General features: G+C 51.0%; 1 protein-coding gene across 1 annotated transcript in view; it reads right to left on the bottom strand.

Annotated features, from left to right (window-relative positions):
- Nucleotides 1-21,848, bottom strand: part of LOC147709484 (uncharacterized) — a 189,232-nt gene that overhangs the window by 33,729 nt on the left and 133,655 nt on the right. The window contains exon 7 of the mRNA XM_086926004.1: nt 5,966-6,051. Within this exon, the coding sequence (XP_086782130.1) occupies nt 5,966-6,051 (86 nt within the window). The remainder of the gene's footprint in view (nt 1-5,965; nt 6,052-21,848) is intronic.

Consider the following 21,848-nt stretch of genomic DNA (forward strand, 5'->3'; position numbering starts at 1 on the left):
AGGAAAACAACCCGGCGGGAGGGAAGCACCACGGACAGGAAGGGCAGGCGCCCAACAACAGCCGCCCGAGAAGCTGCACCAGGCACCCACAGGAGGCCCAAACCGGGAACAAACCAGGCAGGAACACAGGCAGCACCAGGAAGGGCAGGCAGGAAACACCCAAAGCAAGCCAAAGGCAGGCACAGGGAGAGCCAGGGCATGAGCAAGGAAGAACAGAAGCAGCCAGACCTCAGAAGGCCCAGGGACAACACCCAAAGCCCCAGGTTGGAGCAAAGGAGAACAGAACAGCCACAGCCAAGGCAGGACGAACCACCGAGGTGCAGGCAGAGAGCCCTAGAGAGCACCAGGAAGGACACCAGGAGGCTGAACAAGGACCAGGGGACCCCCAAGGGACGGGAGAAACAAAGGCACAATCCAGGAGCCCCCGCGCCCCACACCCTGACCAACCAAGCCAAAGCCAGGGAGCAGAGGTGCAGAGCCAGCAAGCAAGCGGAGCACAGGCCACAAAACAACAGCCAACCCGCAAAAAAAATGCGGACGCAGCACCACCAAGGCGAGGATACGACACCCACACCGGCGATACACCGAGAAGGAGGCACGCAGAGGAACACAAAGAAAAGTGGAAAAAACCCGCGGCAGGCAAACAGGAAGCCAGGGGACCCACCCCCACGGATCCCCCCAAGAAGCCAGAACACTGACCCACCAGCAGCCGGGGTCAGGGAGCCGCAAAGGAACCGGAAGAAGGGGAAACAGAAGCGCAACCCCAACAAACCGCTGCCAAGGAAGCGAAAGGCGACACTGAAACACGATCCGCAGAGGGCAAGGCGGAAGCAAGCAGGCAGGAGAGACCCCAACACTGGGAACCCCAAGAGCAAGCACAACCGGGGCCAGGAAAAAAGGGAAACAGCCACCGCAGAGGCGACAGGAACCCACGCCAAATCGGGGCAGGCCACCAAACGGAAAGAGCGAAGGCCAACAACACAGAGCCAACACCCGCCAGGGAGAGGATGACCCCCCCCAAAAGCACCCGAAAGAAAACACAGGAGCACGAGCGGCCAGGAGCAGAGGCACCACCAGAAGGCAGCGAACCAAAGGGAGAAGCCCAGTAACAGAAACACCCACCACCCAGACCAAGGGAGAGGAGCACAGAAAGGAGGCACCGCGGAAGGGAACCAAAACCCCCAATCCCAGGCCAAGGAAGCCAGCGCCAAAGCCAAAGGCAACCGAGGGGCAGCGGAGGCCAAAGAGTACCGCACCGGGAAACAGGCCAGCACCCCGAACCAGAGGCCAGCGCGTGAAGTAAGGAGCACGGGCGAGCAGCAACAGAGCAGGAGTCCCCTTCCAGTCCCCAGCCCACATAGAAGGGGAGCCAGAGAAGAGGAAAGAACAGGGAAAAAAGAGCCCGGAAGCACGCCGAGAGCAGAACCAGGCACCCCCAAGTGACCCAGCTGATGGCACAGCCATCAACGCACCCCATCTCCGGGAGAGCGACGCAGTGGGCCAGCCCGGAGGAGGAGGAAAGCAGCCCAGACAGGAAAACCCAGAGCAAACACAGCCCTCGACCCGCAAGGACACGGGCACCACACACAATGCAGAGAAAGCGAGTCCACCCCAACAGACCCCAGGTCAGACACCCAAGCGCCGAAGGTGGGGGGCGAATGCAGAGAGCCCCGGGAGGGAGAGCACCAAGGCCGCAGCAGGCAACCAGAGAGGAGGAGAGGAGCCCCCACAGGAAGCCCCTCCCGGGAAGCCAATAGAATGTGCACACACAGGAAGTGAGACCCAATCCAAGGCCCACGACCAGGACAAGGAATCCCAGGAGCAGCGAGGGGAGCCTACCGGGTCAGCACCAGGACACGCAGGCGCGGGCAGAAGCAGCGAAGCAGCAGAGCGCAGGCATCGCATGCAAGAGGCCCCAGTGACAAACCCCTGCAACCCCAGGAGCCACAGCAATAACAGGCATCCTCACAGAAGAGCACAAGGAACTCGAAACGGTCCCAAAGCACCACTGCACACCCCAGAGCATGACGAATGTAAGGAAGTTGAAGTGCAAACTGAACCTATGCAGGGACCAACCGAATTCCAGTCCAGCGCACACCAAACAGAGCCATATCAGCCAGTCACACTCTCCCAAACTGCGGAAAGAGAGAAATGCCCAGACAGCTACGGAGGCCTCTCCAGAAGCACAGGAAGCCGAGGACCCCGGGCCATGCAGGAACACGAACAGCCGGCAAATGACCCAGCAGCGCAGAGGAGCAGCCCCCAGCACCAACAACGGCAGCCCACAGCACACAATGCAAAGCAGCAAAGAAGGGTAAAGAGAAACCGCTACGCGGAACTTACTCCGGGAGAGAGGCCGCGACACAAACAAGGGTCCCTCTCCCCACCAGCCCAAGGAGCACCACCAGAACCACGCCAGGGCCGGACGCAGCGCATCTCCCCTGCATCCAGGAACCAGGAAGACGCGCCCCCTGACCTGGAAGAGACCCGGAGGCTGGCGCACCAGCCGCAAAGGGCCGGCCCGCATCCAGAAAGCCAGGGACAGGAAGAAACCAGCCTCCCAGCAAGCCCGGCAGGCCAGGAGGCAGGACAGCAGACACCCCGACCGCACAGCCAGGCAGCCGGACGGGTTGACTCAAACAAGGTAAGCCACCCAAGCCCAGCAGGAGCAGCACCAGCAACCAAAGCAAACTTCTGTCGACAGACAGAAAAAAAAGAACAGACGGAATGCTGGGTAAGTACTGCTTATGTACTCCCGGTGGGAGGGGCAGTATTAAGGTCCCAGCATGCCTTTGCTCTTTTTTTTCTGTCGGGAGATGGTTATCTCCACATATTAATGAATGGGACGAGGACATAAGGGACCTGGGGGTAATGTCATCAATGATGTAATTTCAGATGTCATGAGTGATGTTATCAGTAACAATATTTGAGATGTCATGACTGATGTAAGATTCGCAGCCATAAGCAGTGCATGATGAAGTGCACATTATAGCTAGATCCCTAAACTAAGAGTGCTGGGTCCTGTGATTTTTATTTTTGAGATGTCTGTTTATATATATATTCAGCATCCAACAATGGCCTACTTCAGGTCTGGGTTGTTTCAGTGAACATCCTAGCTCAAACGTACATGGCACTCCCAGGATCATGTGCTCATATCATGATAATTGATAATTCGCCTGTCAAATATTCATCATCTGAGCTCCTGATCCAAGGAGTGTTTTGCACTTATAAACAGTCATATGAGCTCCTGATAATGGGAATGTCTCATACTTTTTAAGAAATTTATGACTGGCACGATTCCTGTTGCTGCACATTGAGAGCACTGGCACTGAAGGGATGGGAGGGCTGCTGCACAGGACTTTTGCATACGCATCTATAGATACCAGGTGACCATGTAATATTGTCCAATATTGCCATTGAGGGGTTGTGGTGACATCACTGGTTTGCAAATGACACCTCACATGAACCCCTAGATGGCAATATAGAACTATATTACTCATGTTGCCTGAATATTTTGGGGTAGTGATCTAGAAATTACTAGTTTTTAAAAAAATGCAGCTAAACATGCACACTGATTTGAATTTGAATGCTTAGACTTACTTTCATGAATACATTGTTGATCAAATAATCGAGCTGGCTAGATGACGTATGTGATTCTGACACTGCAGCATTTATCACATAAATATAGGTTTACTGAACTTGCCACATATTTTTTCACATAATTTGCAAAAATAAGCAGTTTCGCCTAAACAATTGGGCCTGATTCACAAAGGTAAATGTACCGCATTTGGCTGAGACTCCGCAGTTGGGGTGGACATTTCTAGACAAAAAATGATTGGTTTGTCCTTTCTCTGCTGGGACAAAAACGTCATATTGTGAAAAAAAGTAGGCCTAGCAAGCTTGTCTTCTATTTTTTGCTGCATTCTCCAAAGAACTGGAGATTATGATGGCCTGAATGAACCTCAAAGGGTTCAACTAATCCCATTAATAGATGCTGCTACCCCATGCTGGCATGGTTAATTTCTAAAAGTTTGCATTCCAAAATAGAATACCTTTGTTCACAGATACTCAGGACAGTGGAGAGTTAAACAATGGTTTTCTCCAGAAGTCCTCCTCATTTTGCTGAAGCCAAATTGCTCCCACAGCAAAATTAGAGTCATTGGTTACTATGATAAACTTTTTAGATGAAACCAAGTGTTGGAGAATAAGCGTTTGGGTAATAGTGTTCCTGAGATTAATAAGGGCTCCATGAGCCAATGAAATCAGATAAAAACCTTTATCTAGGTTCTCCTTCTTCAAAGGGGCTCGAAAAGCGTCAGGTCATCAGCAAAGTTTTTAATGTCTATAAAAGTTAAGCAGACCTAAAAACTCTGAGTCTCCTAGATGGACTTGGGGGTTGGCCACCCAAAAAAGAAGTGCTCTTAGGAAAGTCCTTAGGTAATCTACACTTCTGGCCTCTTGAATTCACAACTCACATTACAGGATAGATTGGTTTCCATGAGATGAAGAAGGACTGAACCTGTACTCAGTGCTTCAGAAGGGAAGCAAAGAATATCAGAATATCCTCCAGGTATACCACAAGAAACTGGTTCAGGATGTTAAAGAACAGGTTGATGTCATAAACATTGTCATTTATCATACCATGAGTGATATAAAATGTGATTTCATAAGCAGTGTATGGCGCAGGTGCAAATTATAGTTAGCTCAGTCAACTGTAACTGGTGAATTTCAGTGTTTTCTGTTTTTAAACCTTAGTTTTTGAGTTATTTCAACACCTAAGTATGACCTCACTTTAATCTTTTTTTTTTTCAATGGTAAGTTTTTTTTAATGCAAGGTAAACTCTTAATACCATACATAACATGTCACTTTAACCTTTGTTTTTTTTGTGAATCTTTGTGCTCTTTTGTTCATATTCAGCCAACCCTCCCACTGAGCAGAGCTTTTGCCCGTGCAAAGCAGGGGGATTGGACGCATGTATTTTGGAAATAAGATCTCCAGTCTCATTATATTATATATTAATTTAGTATAAATGGACAACGTGGCTTCCAGTGACTCTTTTTCAACAATCTCTTATTAATCTGTCTTCAGAATAGTCAAATAGTCGCTGAAGTAGACTCCTACCTACCTTTAAGTTCATTTCTAACTTTCAGGAATTTATCAAGAATTCTAGGGGTACTCTTGGAAATCCACACAGACACATTCTTAGGGGGACTCCTGTCTGTCCCTAATTACACACCCAGGAATGTACATTTCCGCATGGGGAAATACGAAGAGAATGAATGTAGTTGTACTGTTCTGCTTATACCACCAACATTTTTAGCGGCCTTCCCCCCTCATGCCCATTCTAAAAAAAGTGTCTACTCTTATCAGAATTAAAGCTATGACCATTTCTCCCCCAAAAGACTTTCTGCTAATTTTTTGAGAATACTCAGAATTTTATCAGCAGCGTTTGCAGGTGATCCCACTGTGGAACAGCCACACAAGACACTGTGAGCTAATTTGGTCATGGGGAAATTCTTCCGCAATGGTAAAACCCTATGTAAAAGGCCAAAACTGAACAATTCCTGATTCCTTGAATGGGATTTTACACTCATAACAGCTTGTATTGGCATCGCACGATATATTCGGATGCCAATACATCCAGAACAGTAATATCCATCTACAATAATATTGCATTCACTACATCAACCTTAGTACTATGTCAAAATGAAGTAACGCCACATATACATAGCTAGGCATACCTTGCAATGTAGTGGTTAAGTTGTTGTAGTGGACATGACACTATTTTCATGCAAAACAGCACATGTAACATAATGGTGACATGCTATAAAGGTTCACAACAGTAGTATATCTTGATGAATCAAGCATTATTTCATCAGTAATAGTAAACAGCACAACTTGTAACACTAGGCGGCAACATTATATGAAAACATTGATTTAAGTAAAAAAAAACACAGTACTTACGGAGGACCATAAAGGCAAACAAAGAGGTTAAAATCCGGACATTTCTGACAGGCGCATCCAGCAAGGTCCGTTGAACCCCAGATGCACTACATAAAGATTAATAATTATTATTGGAGCAATTATATGTCTCAAATACAGATCGTGATATCTTTTACAAACGTTTTTAAAATAGATATATGCATTACATATACTACCACTTTGATTATCTTAGCAGCATTTTCACAAATGTATGCAAAAGAAATTCGGGTTTGCATTCCTAAAGGATATACAAACCTCAGTTAATTTTCCTTCTAATCATTCCACTAAGTTTTTTTTTATATCCCCCAAAAATTTGCATTGAGCTATTTCATGTTTGTTAAAGAGTTATGTCCACTTTAAGTTAAATTCTCATTTGTCAGATCATAGCACTATAGTCTTTGGATTTATTGTAGGTGGCACTATGTTGTGGTTGTCGTATTCTTCAAAGTCTATATCAGGACCGGAGCCGAAGATTATGCTGTACTTTCTCCACTTTTTATTACAGTTACCAGAACTGGGTCTGGGCTCACTGGCAATAAGGACAAGCCTCACAATCAATATCTATAAACCAACACAAGTACCAATATTGCCTAGCTATTTCAACAATGGAACAGACAAAGATCACCCGAATTACCGAAGCAAAACAGTAACTCTCAGGAGTAGTATTTCTCCGGAATTAATCCAATACTATTTAATTATTTTGCATCAAACAGAACCATATACATGAACAATTTTCCATTTTTAAACATACAAATTGTTTGAACTCCACATAACATCAATATAGACAATTTTCACAATCAGCCAACTTTCATAAAAGCATTCATACACGACAAAACATTAATATATATACACATAAGAAGTTTTTGGAACTATACAAAATTATTTACAATTTCTTGATTTCAAAGAACAAAGCATTGGAAAGCAAATGAAATTTTTCAGTATTTCAATGATCAAATAGGTATTCCTAATGCTGAATGGGTGGGTCTACGCGTTTCGATAACCCCTTGGTTTTTTTTTTTTTTTTTTTTTTTTTTTTTTTTTTTTTTTTGAAGACGTTTATTATTGTGAGAAAAAAAAAGGTGCAGTACATATAGCTGAGCCTACAACCCTGCGGGCCGGCTGCAAGAAATCTGTGTATGGTAGGGACATAGTGTTACAGGGGAGGGCATTATGCATCTTCTCGCTCGTGGTCCGGCGTGCCTCTTCACTGGTGGAATATGTATACTCTTCACATTACGCACACAGTCAGTTCTAAAATTGACGTCTCATTTTTACATTTTTCTATAATTCAACCAGTAACTTTTTCAACATAAAACAGGGATGACCATATCAGTATTTCCCAGCGTGTCTGTGATGCCAGTGCCGCGCCACGTACCATCGGTGCGCACGGCACCAACGTCCCATCGACGTGTTAGGTATGCGCCGGTGGCGCATCAATGAAATGTGGGGTCAGTGGCTCGCTTATGTATGTAGCTGCAGAGCTGGTGCAGAACGGGTTCGGTGAGCGGTGGTGACCCCCCATCTGTCAAGTCAGTGTGCGGCGCGTGTGGCAGACGTATGCGTCGCCCCTGTTGTACCGTCGGTGGGTGTCACCCGCTCCCGTGTTCCCTGCCGAGTGTCCAGGCAGTGGTACTTGACCGCCGCTGTGTGGAGGTGGGTATTCACGCGGCTGGCATGGACAGGAGTGTGAAACTCTTAACTTGGGGTTGCGTGGGGGGGGTCGGACATGGGGGGGGAAGGGGGGGAAAGTGTACTCTAGGGGACTGGGTCAATGCAGAGTTGCTAAGAGCAGTGTTCGATCTATTATGTGGTGGAGGGCCCTCGTGTGCGCGGCCGGTTGCTGGTCGTGGCATGTGTGTTGGGGGGGGTCAGTGCCGCGCACTCAGTTGGGGTGGCGGGGGTCATCGCGGCGTGTGGCCCCGTCTATGGTGTCGCCGCTCGCGGGGCTCCTGCCCTTCCCAGCTGTCTCTGCGTGAGTCCTCTGGCCTCGCCCTCCCCCCGCAGGGACCCCAGGATATCATCCCAGACGTGTGCGATCGGGAATTGCCTCAACCCCGCAATCTCCTCACCTCGCAGTGCCGTGCCCTCTGCTCTGGCCCAGTTGAGAAAGGATGTGTACCAGTGTGCGGGAGTCGGTGGATCTCTGCTTTTCCAGTGCCTGGTGAGTAGGCGCTTGGCCGTGATGAGGCCTAGGTCCCAGAACCGAGCCAGTGTTCTATTTTGTTTAGTCCTCTTGTATAGCCCAAGAACGCATGCCTCCCACGTGTTAGGTAGCCCCGGGCCTGTGCTGTGCGTCAGGAGCGATGTCACCTCCCCCCAGTATGTGGACAGAGCCGGGCAGCTCCAAAGCATATGCAGGACGTCGGCGTCTAGCAGGTCGCACCTGGGGCAGGCCGCTGTGTCTGTCGTGAAGTACTTATTTATTCTGTCTGGCGACAGGTATGCCTGATGCAGTATATACAGTTGTATAGTGCGGAATCGGGAGTTACGTGGGATGTTCACAGGGCTGGCTAGGACTAGCTTCCATTCTTTGTCTGTCCAATCCCTCCCCCGGTGGGCCGCCCACTTGTCTCTAATTGGTTGTGTGGACCGCTGAGTGTGTATGAGGAGCGCCTGCGCCAGCCAGTGTGTAATGTGTGATCCTCTGCCCATAACGTGTAGGTACTGGATCAAGTGATGGAGCGGAGGCTCCTCCTGGATGTCCCCCCAGGACTCCGTGTAGGCCCTCACCACTGACGCGTGGAGCAGGAATTGGCCTGGCGGCAGGCCAGTGCCCTCCGATAGTTCCGTAAAAGGAAGTAGGCCCCCATCCGTGTAGAGGTCTCCCATAGTCTCCACTCCGGCTGCGACCCAGGTTTCCATGCTGCGTGGCGACACCATCCCATTCCTCCGGGGGGTGCCCAGCAGGGGGAGGGCTGGAGCATACGGTTTGACGTTCCTTGTCAGCTTTAGGCAGCGAAGGAAACATTTGCGGGCTACGGCCATGTGCAGGGGCAGGGGTCGGGGACCTGTGGTCAGTGGGTGAAACAGGGCACACACCTGCGGGTGTGTCCATTGGTAGCCTGCGTTGGCGGTGTCGTCGAGGTGGGAGTCGCTAAGCCAGTATGTGACCCATTGCAGCTGTGCTGCCAGGTAATACAACTCCATATTGGGGACTGCCAGCCCCCCCTCTGCCGTCGGTGAGTACAGCTTCGCCAGGGCTACTCGCGGGCGCCCCGTGTTCCAGATCAGGCCTCGGAGCATCACCTCCAGGTCGCGGAAGATCCTTGTGGGGACATACAGTGGGATGTTTGCAAAGTGGTAGAGTAATCTCGGTAGCGCGATCATTTTGGACAGAGCGATCCGGCTAGGTACATTCAATGGCAAGGTCTTCCAGAAGTTCATCTGGGCCCTCAGCGAGGACACGGCACGCACCAGGTTGCCTTCCAGTATATTCTGCGGGTCTCGGTAAATGTGCAACCCGAGGTACTTGAACGTAGTCGGGTACCAGGTAAGCCGGGCGCCACCAAGGTGCACCTCGCATTCCTCCAGGTCCGGGCTGAAGGCGTATACTCCGGACTTGGTCCAATTGACTCTGAGGCCTGACACCTCTGCAAAGGTCTGGAATATGTCCGACAGTGTCGCTGGCACCGACGTGAGGTCACGCACATACAGTAATAGGTCATCCGCGTATAGCGAGACCGTGTGCACCCCGTCAGCCAGCGGGATCCCCCATTCCACTCCCTTGTCCCTCAGTAGAGCCGCCAGGGGTTCCATTGCCAGGGAGAAGAGAAGGGGCGACAGAGGACAGCCTTGTCTGGTGCCTCTGCGCACCCGCACCGTCTCCGACAGCAGCCTGCCCGTCCGTACTCGGACGCTAGGTCGTTGGTATAGTAGCCCGACCATGTCCATGAAGGCATCCCCGACTTCTAGTTTGTCTAGCACCGCTCCCAAGTACGGCCACTCCACCGAGTCGAAGGCCTTCTCCAGGTCCAGGACGAGGCAGCCCGACCTCGGCCAGTGTATTGCGGCCGCCTCCTGGACTCGGAAAAGACGTCTCAGGTTACGGGAAGTGCTCCTCGTCGGCATGAACCCGTTCTGGTCTGTATGTACCAGTGCCGGGACCTCCAGGGTCAGGCGGCGGGCCAGCAGGGAGGTGAACACTTTGTAGTCTGTATTCAACATGGCTAGAGGCCTGTAGGACCCCATGCACGTGCCATCCTTATCTGGCTTCAACAGCGAAACCAGGTTCGCCTCGTTTAGGGAGTGCGGGAGCGCCGAGTCCTCAATCGCATGTGTATATAGTTTGAGCATCTCCGGGACCAGTACGTCCGAGCAGGCCTTGAAGAACTCGGCAGGCAGGCCATCAGGGCCGGGAGACTTGCCGTTGGACATTGCGAAGATGGCTTCTCGCAATTCCTCTTGGGTGAATGGACCCCCCAAGTCTTCCTGCTGCGCGTTCGCCAGGGAGGGCAGTTGGATGTCCGCAAGGAAACCTTCAATGGTGGCCGTTGAGACCCTCAGCTGTGACTTGTATAGGGCCTGGTAGTGCCCCACGAATGCCTGGTGTATCTTACTTTGTGTGTATACGATCTCCCCTCCAGTTGTCCGAATAGCGGATACTGGTTCCGTGCGGGATTCCTGTTTGACCAGCCAAGCCAGCAATCTCCCCGGCTTGTCGCCATGTTGGTGGACCCGCGCCGAGTGGGCCGCGAAGTTGACGTGTTTCAGTCTCTCTAGTAGCGCAGTGTGTTCCTCTCGGGCCTCCCTCAGCCGGTCATCCGCGCCGATCACCGCCTCCCTTTCCCAGCGGAGCAGGTCCGCCTCCACCCTGCGTAGGTCCGCCTCTAACTGTTTTTGTATGCTCCCTTGTGTGCCCAGGCAGTGGCCCCTTATCACCACTTTGAATGCGTCCCACTCCACGCTTGGGGAGGACGCCGTGCCCGAGTTGTCGGTGAAGTACTGTGCCACTCGGGCCTGCAGGGCGTCTCTGAAGGGTGCGTCGAGCAGCAGGGCAGGCTGTAGCCGCCACGTGGGTATGGGCGGGTGTGGGCGCTCCCATGCTATTGCCATCGTGTGTGGGTTGTGATCTGAATGTGTCCGGCCGAGGTATTGCGACTCCGTAATGTGCGGCAGCATTTCCGTTGTCACCATGAATCTGTCCAGGCGGACATGTAGCGAGTGTGCCCCCGAGTAATATGAGTATATCCTGGTGTCTGGGTTGTGCGCGCGCCATGCATCCCTGAGGTCCCACTGTGTCGCCCACCTTGTGAACGCCTTTGCAGCCCCTAAAGATGCAGCATCTGGCCTGGGTGGGGTCGAGCGGTCCAGTACAGGGTCTAGCACTGTGTTGTAGTCACCTCCCAGTACCCAGGGGACTCCGTGCCAGGGTGCCAATCTTTCCGAAAGATGTGTCAGGAAGCTTCCCTGGTCTGTGTTTGGAGAGTAAATGGACGCCAGGACTACTGGCTGCCCGTCCATCCGGCCCTTCACCAGTACGTACCTCCCCTCCTGGTCCGTGATCACTTCAGACATTGTGAAGGGAGTGCCCGGCCTGACCCACAGTAGTGCCCCTCGGGCAAACGAGGAGTATTCTGTGGCGTACAGCTGACCCCTCCACCTGCGCCGCAGTGCAGCCACCTCCGCCCCACATAGGTGCGTCTCCTGCAGGAGCGCGATTTGTACCTGCTGTCTTTTCAGATAGGAAAATATCTGGTATCTGCGCGCGGGTGTGTGCATTCCCCTAATATTCCAGGTGCATATCTTAACCGAGGTCATACTAGCGGTGTGTACTCCTCCCCTTCTCTCGCACAAACAGCCGCTCCACCAGGGGCCCTCCCATCTCCACACTCAGCACCCCCATCCCCACTCCCCGTAGTACACTTTGCATTGTTCAGGTAAACATTAGGCGGGGAATAAACAATAACCAACATTAACCAACTGTGGGTGAGACCCACTGAAATACCAAAGGGGCAGTGGCGAAACGAGCCACCGTCCATAATCTCAAGTGAGAGGGACAACAGTTCCAGTCTAAGGGGCAGTGCGCATAAGCACGATCGAGGCTAAGAGGAAGTTAAGTCAGTTAAAGGGGTTCCAGTTCCAACCCCGAGCCTCAGGGTGCAGGCCATTCGCTGGCCACCGGCTGTTCACTGACACGCTACGTAGCTCTGGTCCCATGGGGGCCCGCCTGTGTGGACCCCGTCCTTTTGGGGCGAAGGGTCGCAGTCCTGCTCGAGCTCTCGGCCCCAGTCAGGGAGGGTACCCCCCCCCCAGGCCGCATCTGCAGGTGGTCAAGGATGAGCATGGGTCAAGGGGCAACCCCACCATCACCAGTCCCCTCAGCCTCCAACGCCACTTGGGCAGTACTCACTGTGTCCGTGGTCTGCTGTCCATCCGGCAGGCAGGGGGGGGGGCGGAGCTCACTCCCGGCTGCACCTGGCGCTGGCCGCGCCTCAGCATCCCGTCGGCCATTGTCGCATCCCCCTCGCCTGGACGGTCACGTTCCAGACCGTTCTGTGGAGTTAGTGGACCAGGTCTGAGGTTTGCGGTGTGACCACCGGCAGTTCCACGGAGATCTGAGAGTTCGGGATCCCGTAGATGGCTTCGTCGTCGTCACTGGGCGCCGTCTGTTGGCCGTCCTCGGGTTGCGATTCCTGGGAGGGTGGGTTGCTGAGTTGGGAAACTTTCCGCAGCGCGTCGCGTTGTTCCTGGAGCATCTGATCCAACGGGGGAGAGTGTCGCGACCCTCCCTCTGCCCGCTGGGACTGTTGCGTGCCGTGCCTCCGGCGGTGTCGTGGGCCGCGTCGTTTGGGCCTTGTCTCGCCCCCACGATGGTTCTTGGGCGCCGCGTCCGTGCCTCCGTCAAGCCACTCGCTGACTTCCCCGGGGGTCCCGAAGAAGTACGTGTTGTCCCCTGCCACCACTCTCAGCTTTGCGGGGAAGAGCAGGGAGTATTTGAGGCCTGCAGTGCGCAACCTCCTCTTAACTTCCAGGAAGTCATGTCTCTGGCGTTGCACCTGGATGGTGTAGTCGGGGAAAAACATGATCGTCGCATTGTCGATGCGGATTTCACCCATCTTCCTGGCTTCCCGTAGCACTGTGTCGCGGTCCCTGTAATTCAGTATCCTGAAGAGCAGTGGCCTTGGGTTGGCGCCGGTCGTGTAGGGTCTGGTCGGCACCCGGTGTGCTCGTTCCACGACAAAGTGGGGCGAGAGCGTGCCTTCAGGCAACAGGGTCCGCAGCCAGTCTTCCACATGTTGTGCCGGGTGGTTCCCTTCCCATTTTTCCGGGACACCCACTAGCCTGATGTTGTTGCGTCTCGCCCTCCCTTCCGCATCTTCGGCCCTGTCTTCCAGGAACTCTACTCTGTTCAGGAGGTCCTGCACGTGCCTGTCCGTTTGGGTGACTTTGGGCTCTATCTCCTTCACTGCGCCTTCCAGGACCTTGGTTCGGTCGGACAGCTTCCTGTGGTCGTCTCTCAGGAGGGTTAGGTCCACGGCCACGCCGTCTATCTTGGTCTCTAGGGAGGTCCTGGTCTGCTGGAGCGATTGTTCCATCCGTTCGACGGCCGCCAGGACGCTGTCCAGCCTCGTGGCCAGCTGCTCGGCAGCCATTTTGTTGAGCTGTTTGCTCGTTTTCCCCTTCTGCAGGGCCCCACCAGTCCCGGTGCGGGTCCGCACCCCTCCTGACATGTGCCGTGGTGGACGACCAGTAGATTGATTGTCCCCGCTTCTCTGGTGGCACCTCTGGGGTCACCCCGGCCCGGGTTGGTGGTACGTTGGTCTGGGGTCCACTCCCGACTGCGGCAGGTCTTCGCTCCTCCGTGGCCCCGCTCCGCCACGCAGGCCCCGGTGTAGCGGGTGTCTCAAGGGTCCGGGCGTCTCGCGTGAGGCCGGTCCCTCCTTCCTCCCCGCACGTGTGCCTGTGCAGAGGGGGGGGGGGGGGGGGAGTCTGCGAATGTCCCTGCGTGTGCCTCCACTGCGGGGGGGGGGGTGTCCACTGTGCCGCCCGCCACCGATCCGTGGCGGCGTGATGAGTGTGGCCCCAGCCCCTCCGCGTGACTCACAATACTCGCTGCACAGCCCTCTCCGGCGCTCCGGAGGCAGCGTTACCGGGCTCGTGGCTGGGGCGTTGGGTGTTGGGGCTTCGTCTGGGCGGTGGTGGGTTGCTGGCGGCCCCCAGGGTGTACGGGCCGGGTGCGGTGGCAGATTGTGGGCGGCCTCTCCGCCCCGGTCCCTCCTTGGCAGTCCGTGAGCCTGTGTCTCTCCGGGCAGCGCCTGGCGGCGTGCGGCGTCCCGGGGGCCTCCCGACTCCCCCCTCCTCACCGGGTCAAGCTGCGCTGCAGCGCGGATGCTGGGCTGCCGTGGTTTGCCGGCCGGGGCAGTGGTGACGAGGGTGGTCGCTGCCGGTGTGCCGGGGGTCCGCCGGCGGCCCTCGAGGAGTGCAGGCCGGGGCCTTCACGCTGGGCCGAGGCCGGGGTCTCTCCTGGCTGCACTGCTGGCAAGGTGGCCTCCAAGTCCGCTGGAGAGCCGTAGGGCAGGCCGGGGTCCGGCCCGGCGGAGCCTCGGGACAAAAGTCGGCCAGTCCGTCGTGATGGTCTCCGCGGGTGTCCGCCTGCAATTTCTGGCGGCCTCGATGCAAATCGGCGGATAATTGGCTCGGGGAAGGGGAGCTTTTCACAGAGCTCTACCCGAGCACGTCCTCCGCCATTGCGTGCTTAGCCACGCCCCCTTCGATAACCCCTTGGTGTGGGGAAATCTCGTCAGGACCAGGAGCCTGTGAATAAAGGACAAAGGACAAATCAACCTATGGAAAGCCATGCCTCTGGCACTACAGTGGGAAGGGGAGGAGAAACTAATCCTACCTCTTAAGTGCTCGATTTTCTTCTGATGTAACTGTAATGAAAACGAAGCTACTTTTAAATTCTATTCAACAAGGATTACCAAATTCTTCAAAAGGTAACAGACTCATACGTGCAATACTCACATATGTTAACCCATATTGTGGCTTGGCGGGGGTGGTGGAGTGGGGAATCTGTAACAAGAGAGCGTTTTATGAGCATCCTGAGGTTGAACAGGTGGCTCTTGCGTTGTTTAAAGGAGGAACAGTGTTAATGAACACTTACTTAGTTATGGCGAGTGTGGCAGCCGGACTTTGGTCCCGGTCTGGTAAGCCTGCTTGGTGCTTGCAATCACTGAAACGGAATAAGGGAGAGGCTTATTTCAGACCTGAGTTCTCATTTGCTGGTCGCTCCGTTTTTGCTTCCTATTTGGTCCGTTTTATCTAATAGTGCTCACATTTACCTTAAGGGCTGACTTGCATTGGAGTCATCTGGGGTCCACACTACTCGGCGTCCGTCATACTATGCCGGCAATCTCAACGACTGAGCTGTTCTCGTTCCTCTCGCGACTGTTACTTCAGACTCGCTTCCTGGTTGTTAGGATTCTGGGGGTTGTAGTTTCCATTGCCAGTTGTCAAGGAAACGTGATGCGCAAAGTCCTAGAACGAACGCAGGGTGAACTTGAATCAAACTGAATCGAACTTCGTGCACCCGACCTCTGGGTCTGGCACGGGGGGGACAAGTCGTGCGTGGGGCACGTGGTGTGTACATTGTTGCTTGGAATAGCGTCTTCAATATTTACAAATGATAAATCTCTGAAAGTTCATTTAAACCATCTGTGGCCGTATTAAATTTCACAATTAGTAGAGCTTCCTGTCGTGATAGCTTTTCTTCAATATCACCGCCTCTAGATTCTTTATCAATTTTAGCAATCACTGTCCATTTTAAATCATCTAAAGAATGGCCATGTTTAGTCCAATGGTTGACCAATGGCGCAGTCAACACATTCTTTTTAATCCGTGATTTATGTTGAGTGATGCGGCACCTCACCTCTTGGCTCGTTTTTCCAATGTACAATTTTTTACATGGACATGTAATGCCGTATATAACATACCTCGACTTACAATTTGTAAATTTGTCATGTCTCCAAAATTGTTGTTTGTGTTCAAAAAGGTTGCCTTCTTTTATTACAGCAGCCATGCTAACAGATAATAAAAAACTTCATTTCCCCTAAACCCTGGAAAAAGTCAACAGTAAAACAATGTCTACGGAATACAGTCAGGGACAGCTTGAAAGTCCCTCATCCCTGTTGCTACCTCCTCTTTCTTTGCTGCTCCAGCATCCAAGACAAGTGCCTCTAGGCCACTAGGCCACTTCTCTATTATTTTTGGTATTGCTAATCATTGTATTTTGGCGATTTCTTGTATTGCGCTGTGTTTTTATTGCAGGTGCAGCAGCAGGAACGCTTGTCGCTCCTCGGCGGCCTTTTTTCTCCTAGAGTGCTTGGGACCTCGCGGTATGGTCCTCCAATCATTAGAGGGCACCATGTGGTCAACAAACTCAGTGTGTTTTTTCTCTGAGCTGGCATGCAAATTTGCCTGAGGCGATCTGGCAATTTCTGCCTGGTCAGCTGGGAGCTCCATATAATTGGACCTTTGCCTGACATGACTGAAGCATTACGCCCCTACTCGAGGTCTGTGTTAATCCTTAGCACGTAGCGCGATTGAAAGATTAGTGTAATAAAACATGAAACATCGGCCCAAGAGTAACTGTAAACCCTGGCAGCACGTGGAAGAGAGTGGTGTCCTGCAGGGGTGTGCCCTATTAGTGGCCCCCTGGGCTACTAATATTTGGTTGGTAAATCCCCACCTTTGTAATAATGCCCTCTAAATTGCATGGTGACCCCAGAGCCCTACAAACCTAGATTGGGTAATCCCTATCAGTCACAGTCAGTATGAGTGATATTGAAGAGACCTATATGGAGAACAGTATGACCTATCGCCCAATTGACGACCATTTTTGAGAAGTTATGGATGCTTCTATCTTAAAAGCAGTTCAACAAGTGGTAGTGCCCTTGGAGCAGAAAATATTGCAGAGTACTGGTTTAAACCCCTCATTGGGAGGGAATATATCCTCTGGCTCATGCTCTCGCTACCTCCCGGAGTACCTGACCAGCCTGGGCCGCCCTCCAAATACAAAAGGGATCCCAACGGTGGCATCAATTTGAACGCTTTCGATAGGTTGAGGCAGGACTTCTTAGACCAGCCTCAGCCCTTGGCACCAGACCTTCTTGTGCCTAGGCCTTTGGGCTGCAATCCACTGATGTAGCCCCCTTTTCTCAACCACCTAGCCCCCCTCCAGGGACTGACTCTCCCTCTGGTTCTAATGCAGAGTACAATTTGGGGTCCCATCCATGGCGCCCCTCAGCCAGTCAACCTAGTGGTGACACGCCCACAGGTGACCCCCTCAGAAGACTTCTGACATGCTGGACCCTGAACAACTTTTCACCCCTGCTCAGCGGAATAGGTCCCAGCAGATAAAGTTACAAGCTAAGTTGTGGGGAGGCTGCGGTAGCCACTTGATAAAGAGGTCAGCAACGGCCTTCGGGCGGAGTGTCCTCACCCGTCTCTAGGCAACAAAGTGGCACTGACACCTGACATAGATGAGTGCATGGCCACCTTTCTGCAAACAATGCATATGCTACTACAAAAAGAGCATAGATAAATCCTAATGGGATTATCAGGAGAAGCCATCAGATATCTCTGGCCCATTGTCCCATATTCTAGACAAAGCTGAAGACGCAAAAGCGTCTGGGACTCTGATCTCTCCAGAGGCATTGTCCGGGTGGGCCCATAGGCCATCATCAGTTTGGGCTATCTCAAAAGAGAGGCATTGTTCATTCATTAATACTGACCTCCAACTGGGTTACCTGGCCACCTTGGAAGCTGGTCCCCCTGAGGGATCTCCTGCAACTGAACTTCAAACCCAACAGCCCACACATAAACATAACTTAATAAAATAACTACACAATTTACATAAGTATTGATAATTCATTCATATGTATTAAACAATAATCAATTATAACTTAACTTCCTACTCTATACCTCCATAAAGCCAACAACCTGCACCTAAAACATAACCTTCAAAAATAATGATTACACAATTTACATAATTAAATAAATAATTAGTAGTTAATTAATACTTAATTAACTTCCCATCCTATCCCCTGTAAACACAACAACCCGCACCTAAAGCCTAACGTAAATCTTTTTTTTACACAATGTACATAAGTAATGATCAATTAAATTATATTTAGGAACCCAGTAGCTGTTGGGGCTATATTAACAGGCCCCCCTATGAATTTGAATACCGCTATTGTCCCACACGACCTAACTTACTTTTACCCAAGGTCGTACGTGCCTCCTGCTCTTTTTTTTTTCCGGGGGGGGGCTCCTGACCCCAATGGCATTAGGAACACTCATTTGCCCCCAAATAACAACTACATGCGCCACTTGCAGAGGCCTCCCCCTCCCAGGAACAATTTAGCGTGGAACATAGTCCATGCTAACGGACGTAGCCATCCCCATGCGGGGCAAGAGTTTTTCCAGTGGAATAGAAATATGGACCATTTGATTCCTTTTACTCCACTGGAAACCTCGAATAGATATGGAGCCATATCTGGTCTTGATGGCTGCGATTGACTTCTAGCTAAGGCTGCCCCCCCTGTCAAAGACTTTGGTGTTGGTGGTGGGTGTCTATTAGAGGAGAACACTCAGAGTGGGACAAGCTACACATTTACATTCTCCCAACGTGGTAGTTCCCCCTCTAGCACAGATGATGACAACTGCATTGTAACTAACCATGAGATCCCGAAGAAACAGACGAGTCCCGAAGTGGGTGATCCTAATGTGGAAATTGTTATACTTCCAGACAACCCAGCTGATCAACTGTGTTCCAATAATAAGAATTTATTGCTGCTATCATGGAATGTGGCGGGTTTGGTGGTAAAGTTAGAGAACATGGAGTGGTGTGACTATGTGGATAACCATGGTATCTGTATATTCCAAGAGACATGGGCCAGGACTATTCAGCATAGATTGGGTTTTGTAACTTATGCCAAGCCTGCAACTAAAGGTCTTAGGGACAGACCATCTGGTGGATTGATCATATGGGTGGCTGTCCACCTTGGGTTTTCGGTCAAAAGAATTAACACCAATTCTTGTGATATTTTGTGTATTCTCCTAACCCGCAGAAACACACCCAAAATAGCAATTATCAATATCTACCTACGTCCGGTTTTGGGTGGTACGGTTTCTCATACCCTAGAGTCCCTAACTGCCCTATTAAACAGCTTCTCAATTGATACCAAGGTGATAATAGGGGGGGACTTTAATTGTCATTATGAACCACTCGGGGGTGTCTCACAGTTAACATCAGATGAGGATGACGCCTGCCGGATTCCACCCCCAAATACCTACCCAGTTAAAAACTGGACTCCCATGGCCATGCAGCTCACCACACTGACATATACATTCTCACTTAGAGCCTGCAACGGCCGCTTTCCGGGGGATAGCCCAGGGAAGAGTACTTATAATGGAATTGGCCATTCGTCAACAATAGATTATCTGTTGGTTAGTATGTCTGTATGGCACCTGATTCGATGTTTCCACGTAGCTGATCGCGTGGAAAGTGACCACAACCCCTTGGTAGCAGAACTGGATGTGCCAAATCACGACGGGGAGCATCAAGAGGTCGACTTGGTCTCCAGTGCGATTAGGATCACACAGGGTGGTAAAAAAATTCGATGGTCTACTATCAAGTCGTCGCCAGACAACCTGGCATCACTGTATAAAAGTGTCATTCCCCAGCTTGAACGTCTAAATATATTGCATGAAAACGCCTTTAATCCTGATAATGATGTTAAATGTTTAGCTATACACAAAGAATTAATGTTGACCTCAGCAGCTAGCTTCTCTAAACCGGTAAAACATAACAATCGACAGGCATGTGCCACAAATCCCTGGTACAACCAGTCCTGTAGGAAGGCGAAGACCACCTTAATTTCTGCCATTAAATCAGGCCATAGGGCTAACATTATGGCTGCAAGGAACTTTTATAAGAACCTCCTTTCTCATGCAAAATCTGAATGGGAAACAGAGAAATGGAAGGCCATTAAACAAGCACTAATAGCGAAAGACGCCCGAACTTTTTGGAACTTGGTCCATACTGGGAAGCCAGAAGGGAAGGTAAAGATTGATCCCAATATTGCAGAGGAAGCCTGGTGTGCTTACTTTGGTGATCTCTATTCTAATACCCCTTCCCCCTATAATGCGTTACTTATAACGCCTTTGAGATCAGGCCTAGAATGCCCCTCCCCTCCCTTTACTATGTCGGAAGTTACTCTTGCAGTCCAAGGATTAAAATGTAATAAGGCCCCTGGGTTGGACAAGATCCCTGGTGATCTTTTTAGAGATGAGCCGAAGATCTGGGTCCCCTACTTGACCGTCATATTTAATGCCATTCTTGACGGTCAAGAGCCTCCAAGCACATGGCTGGGGGCCGAAATTATTCCGATTTATAAAAAGGGATCTCCGCTGGCCCGTCAAACTATAGACCAATTAGTCTAATTGACGTTACCCAAAAAATCTACGCCAAACTGCTTTTGCAACGCTTGCAAGATTGGATTAGCGAGAATAACATCCTCTCCCACTTGCAAGCAGGGTTCCGTGCTAAAACATCGACCATTGACCAATTATTACGGCTCCAGGTTCTTTACTGGAAGCACGTGGTGATGGATGGGGGGAGCCTCTACCTGACATTTGTGGACCTAAAATCCGCATTTGACATGGTGGACAGAAACCAACTTTGGAGCATATTAACAACAATGGGGATACCACCCTACTTATGTCTCCAATTCAAAAGACTCCACGAAGGAACCTATGCAAAGGTTCGCTATGGCAAAAACGGCCAGCTAACAAGAGATTTTCCCATTGAGAAGGGAGTTAGGCAGGGATGCGTACTGGCCCCTCGCTATTTTCCCTTTTTTTAAATGGCCTCGTCGATGACTTAACTAGTGTACAAAACAGCGACGCTCCTAACCTAGCTGGTGGTAAATTTCCTGCACTCATGTTTGCGGATGACACGCTGCTGCTCTCAAAAACATCTATGGGGATGCAGCGGGTGTTAGACCAATTTACCAAATTCTGTAGGGACAGGAACCTGGTAATTAATATAGACAAAACAAAGTACATGGTGTTTAATGGCACTGCAACTAATTGCCCTTGTCCAACTATGGATGGACGAGCCCTGGAAAGGGTAAATAATTTTACTTATCTAGGCCTGACCTTAAATGATAGAATGAGTTGGGAAACCCAAATGACTAAGGCTAATTTAACCCTTTCCCAGTCTATGGGGGGTATTCTTAAAGTACAGAAATCCTGTGTTCACAAGCTAGTCAGTGTACCGCTGGAAATATACAAGGTACAAACCAGATCTTCCACCCTTTACGGGGCAGAACTCTGGGGCCATTGTCCAGCGAATGAGATTAGTATAACAGAGAATAAATTTATTAGACAGCTTCTCTCCTTACCTACTAACATCCCCCTAATTCCACTAAGGCTGGATATAAATCTGAGGCCAATGGCAGAAGTAATTGCCTCACGCCCGCTCCTCTATTGGCGTAGATTGTGGAGTGTCCCAGAGCTCGAGTGCTATAGAGAAGAATTAAAGATTGTGATGGCTCGCCCGGGTGTAGGGAGGATAAAGTGGTTATCTTTTATAAGGGGGCAGGCGTCCAAGATTGGCATGGAGAATCTCTGGTCCAACCCGGAGGACACATGCAAATCTATCTCAAAGAGAACCCTGGCTGAGTCTATAAAATATCACAACCTTGAAGAGGTCCTTCGATCAGCCAGGCCCTCTAGCCTCACTGACAGTTTTTTGGATTTCAAGAATGTCTATAGCTTTGAGAAAGAATTAGACGCTATAGAACCTGTCTTAGCAAAAAAATTGTTCTTACAGTTCAGATATGGTACATTACCCCTTTAT

The sequence above is a fragment of the Lissotriton vulgaris genome, chromosome 6 (genome assembly GCF_964263255.1).
Source record: "Lissotriton vulgaris chromosome 6, aLisVul1.2, whole genome shotgun sequence".
Taxonomy (NCBI): Eukaryota; Metazoa; Chordata; class Amphibia; order Caudata; family Salamandridae; genus Lissotriton; species Lissotriton vulgaris.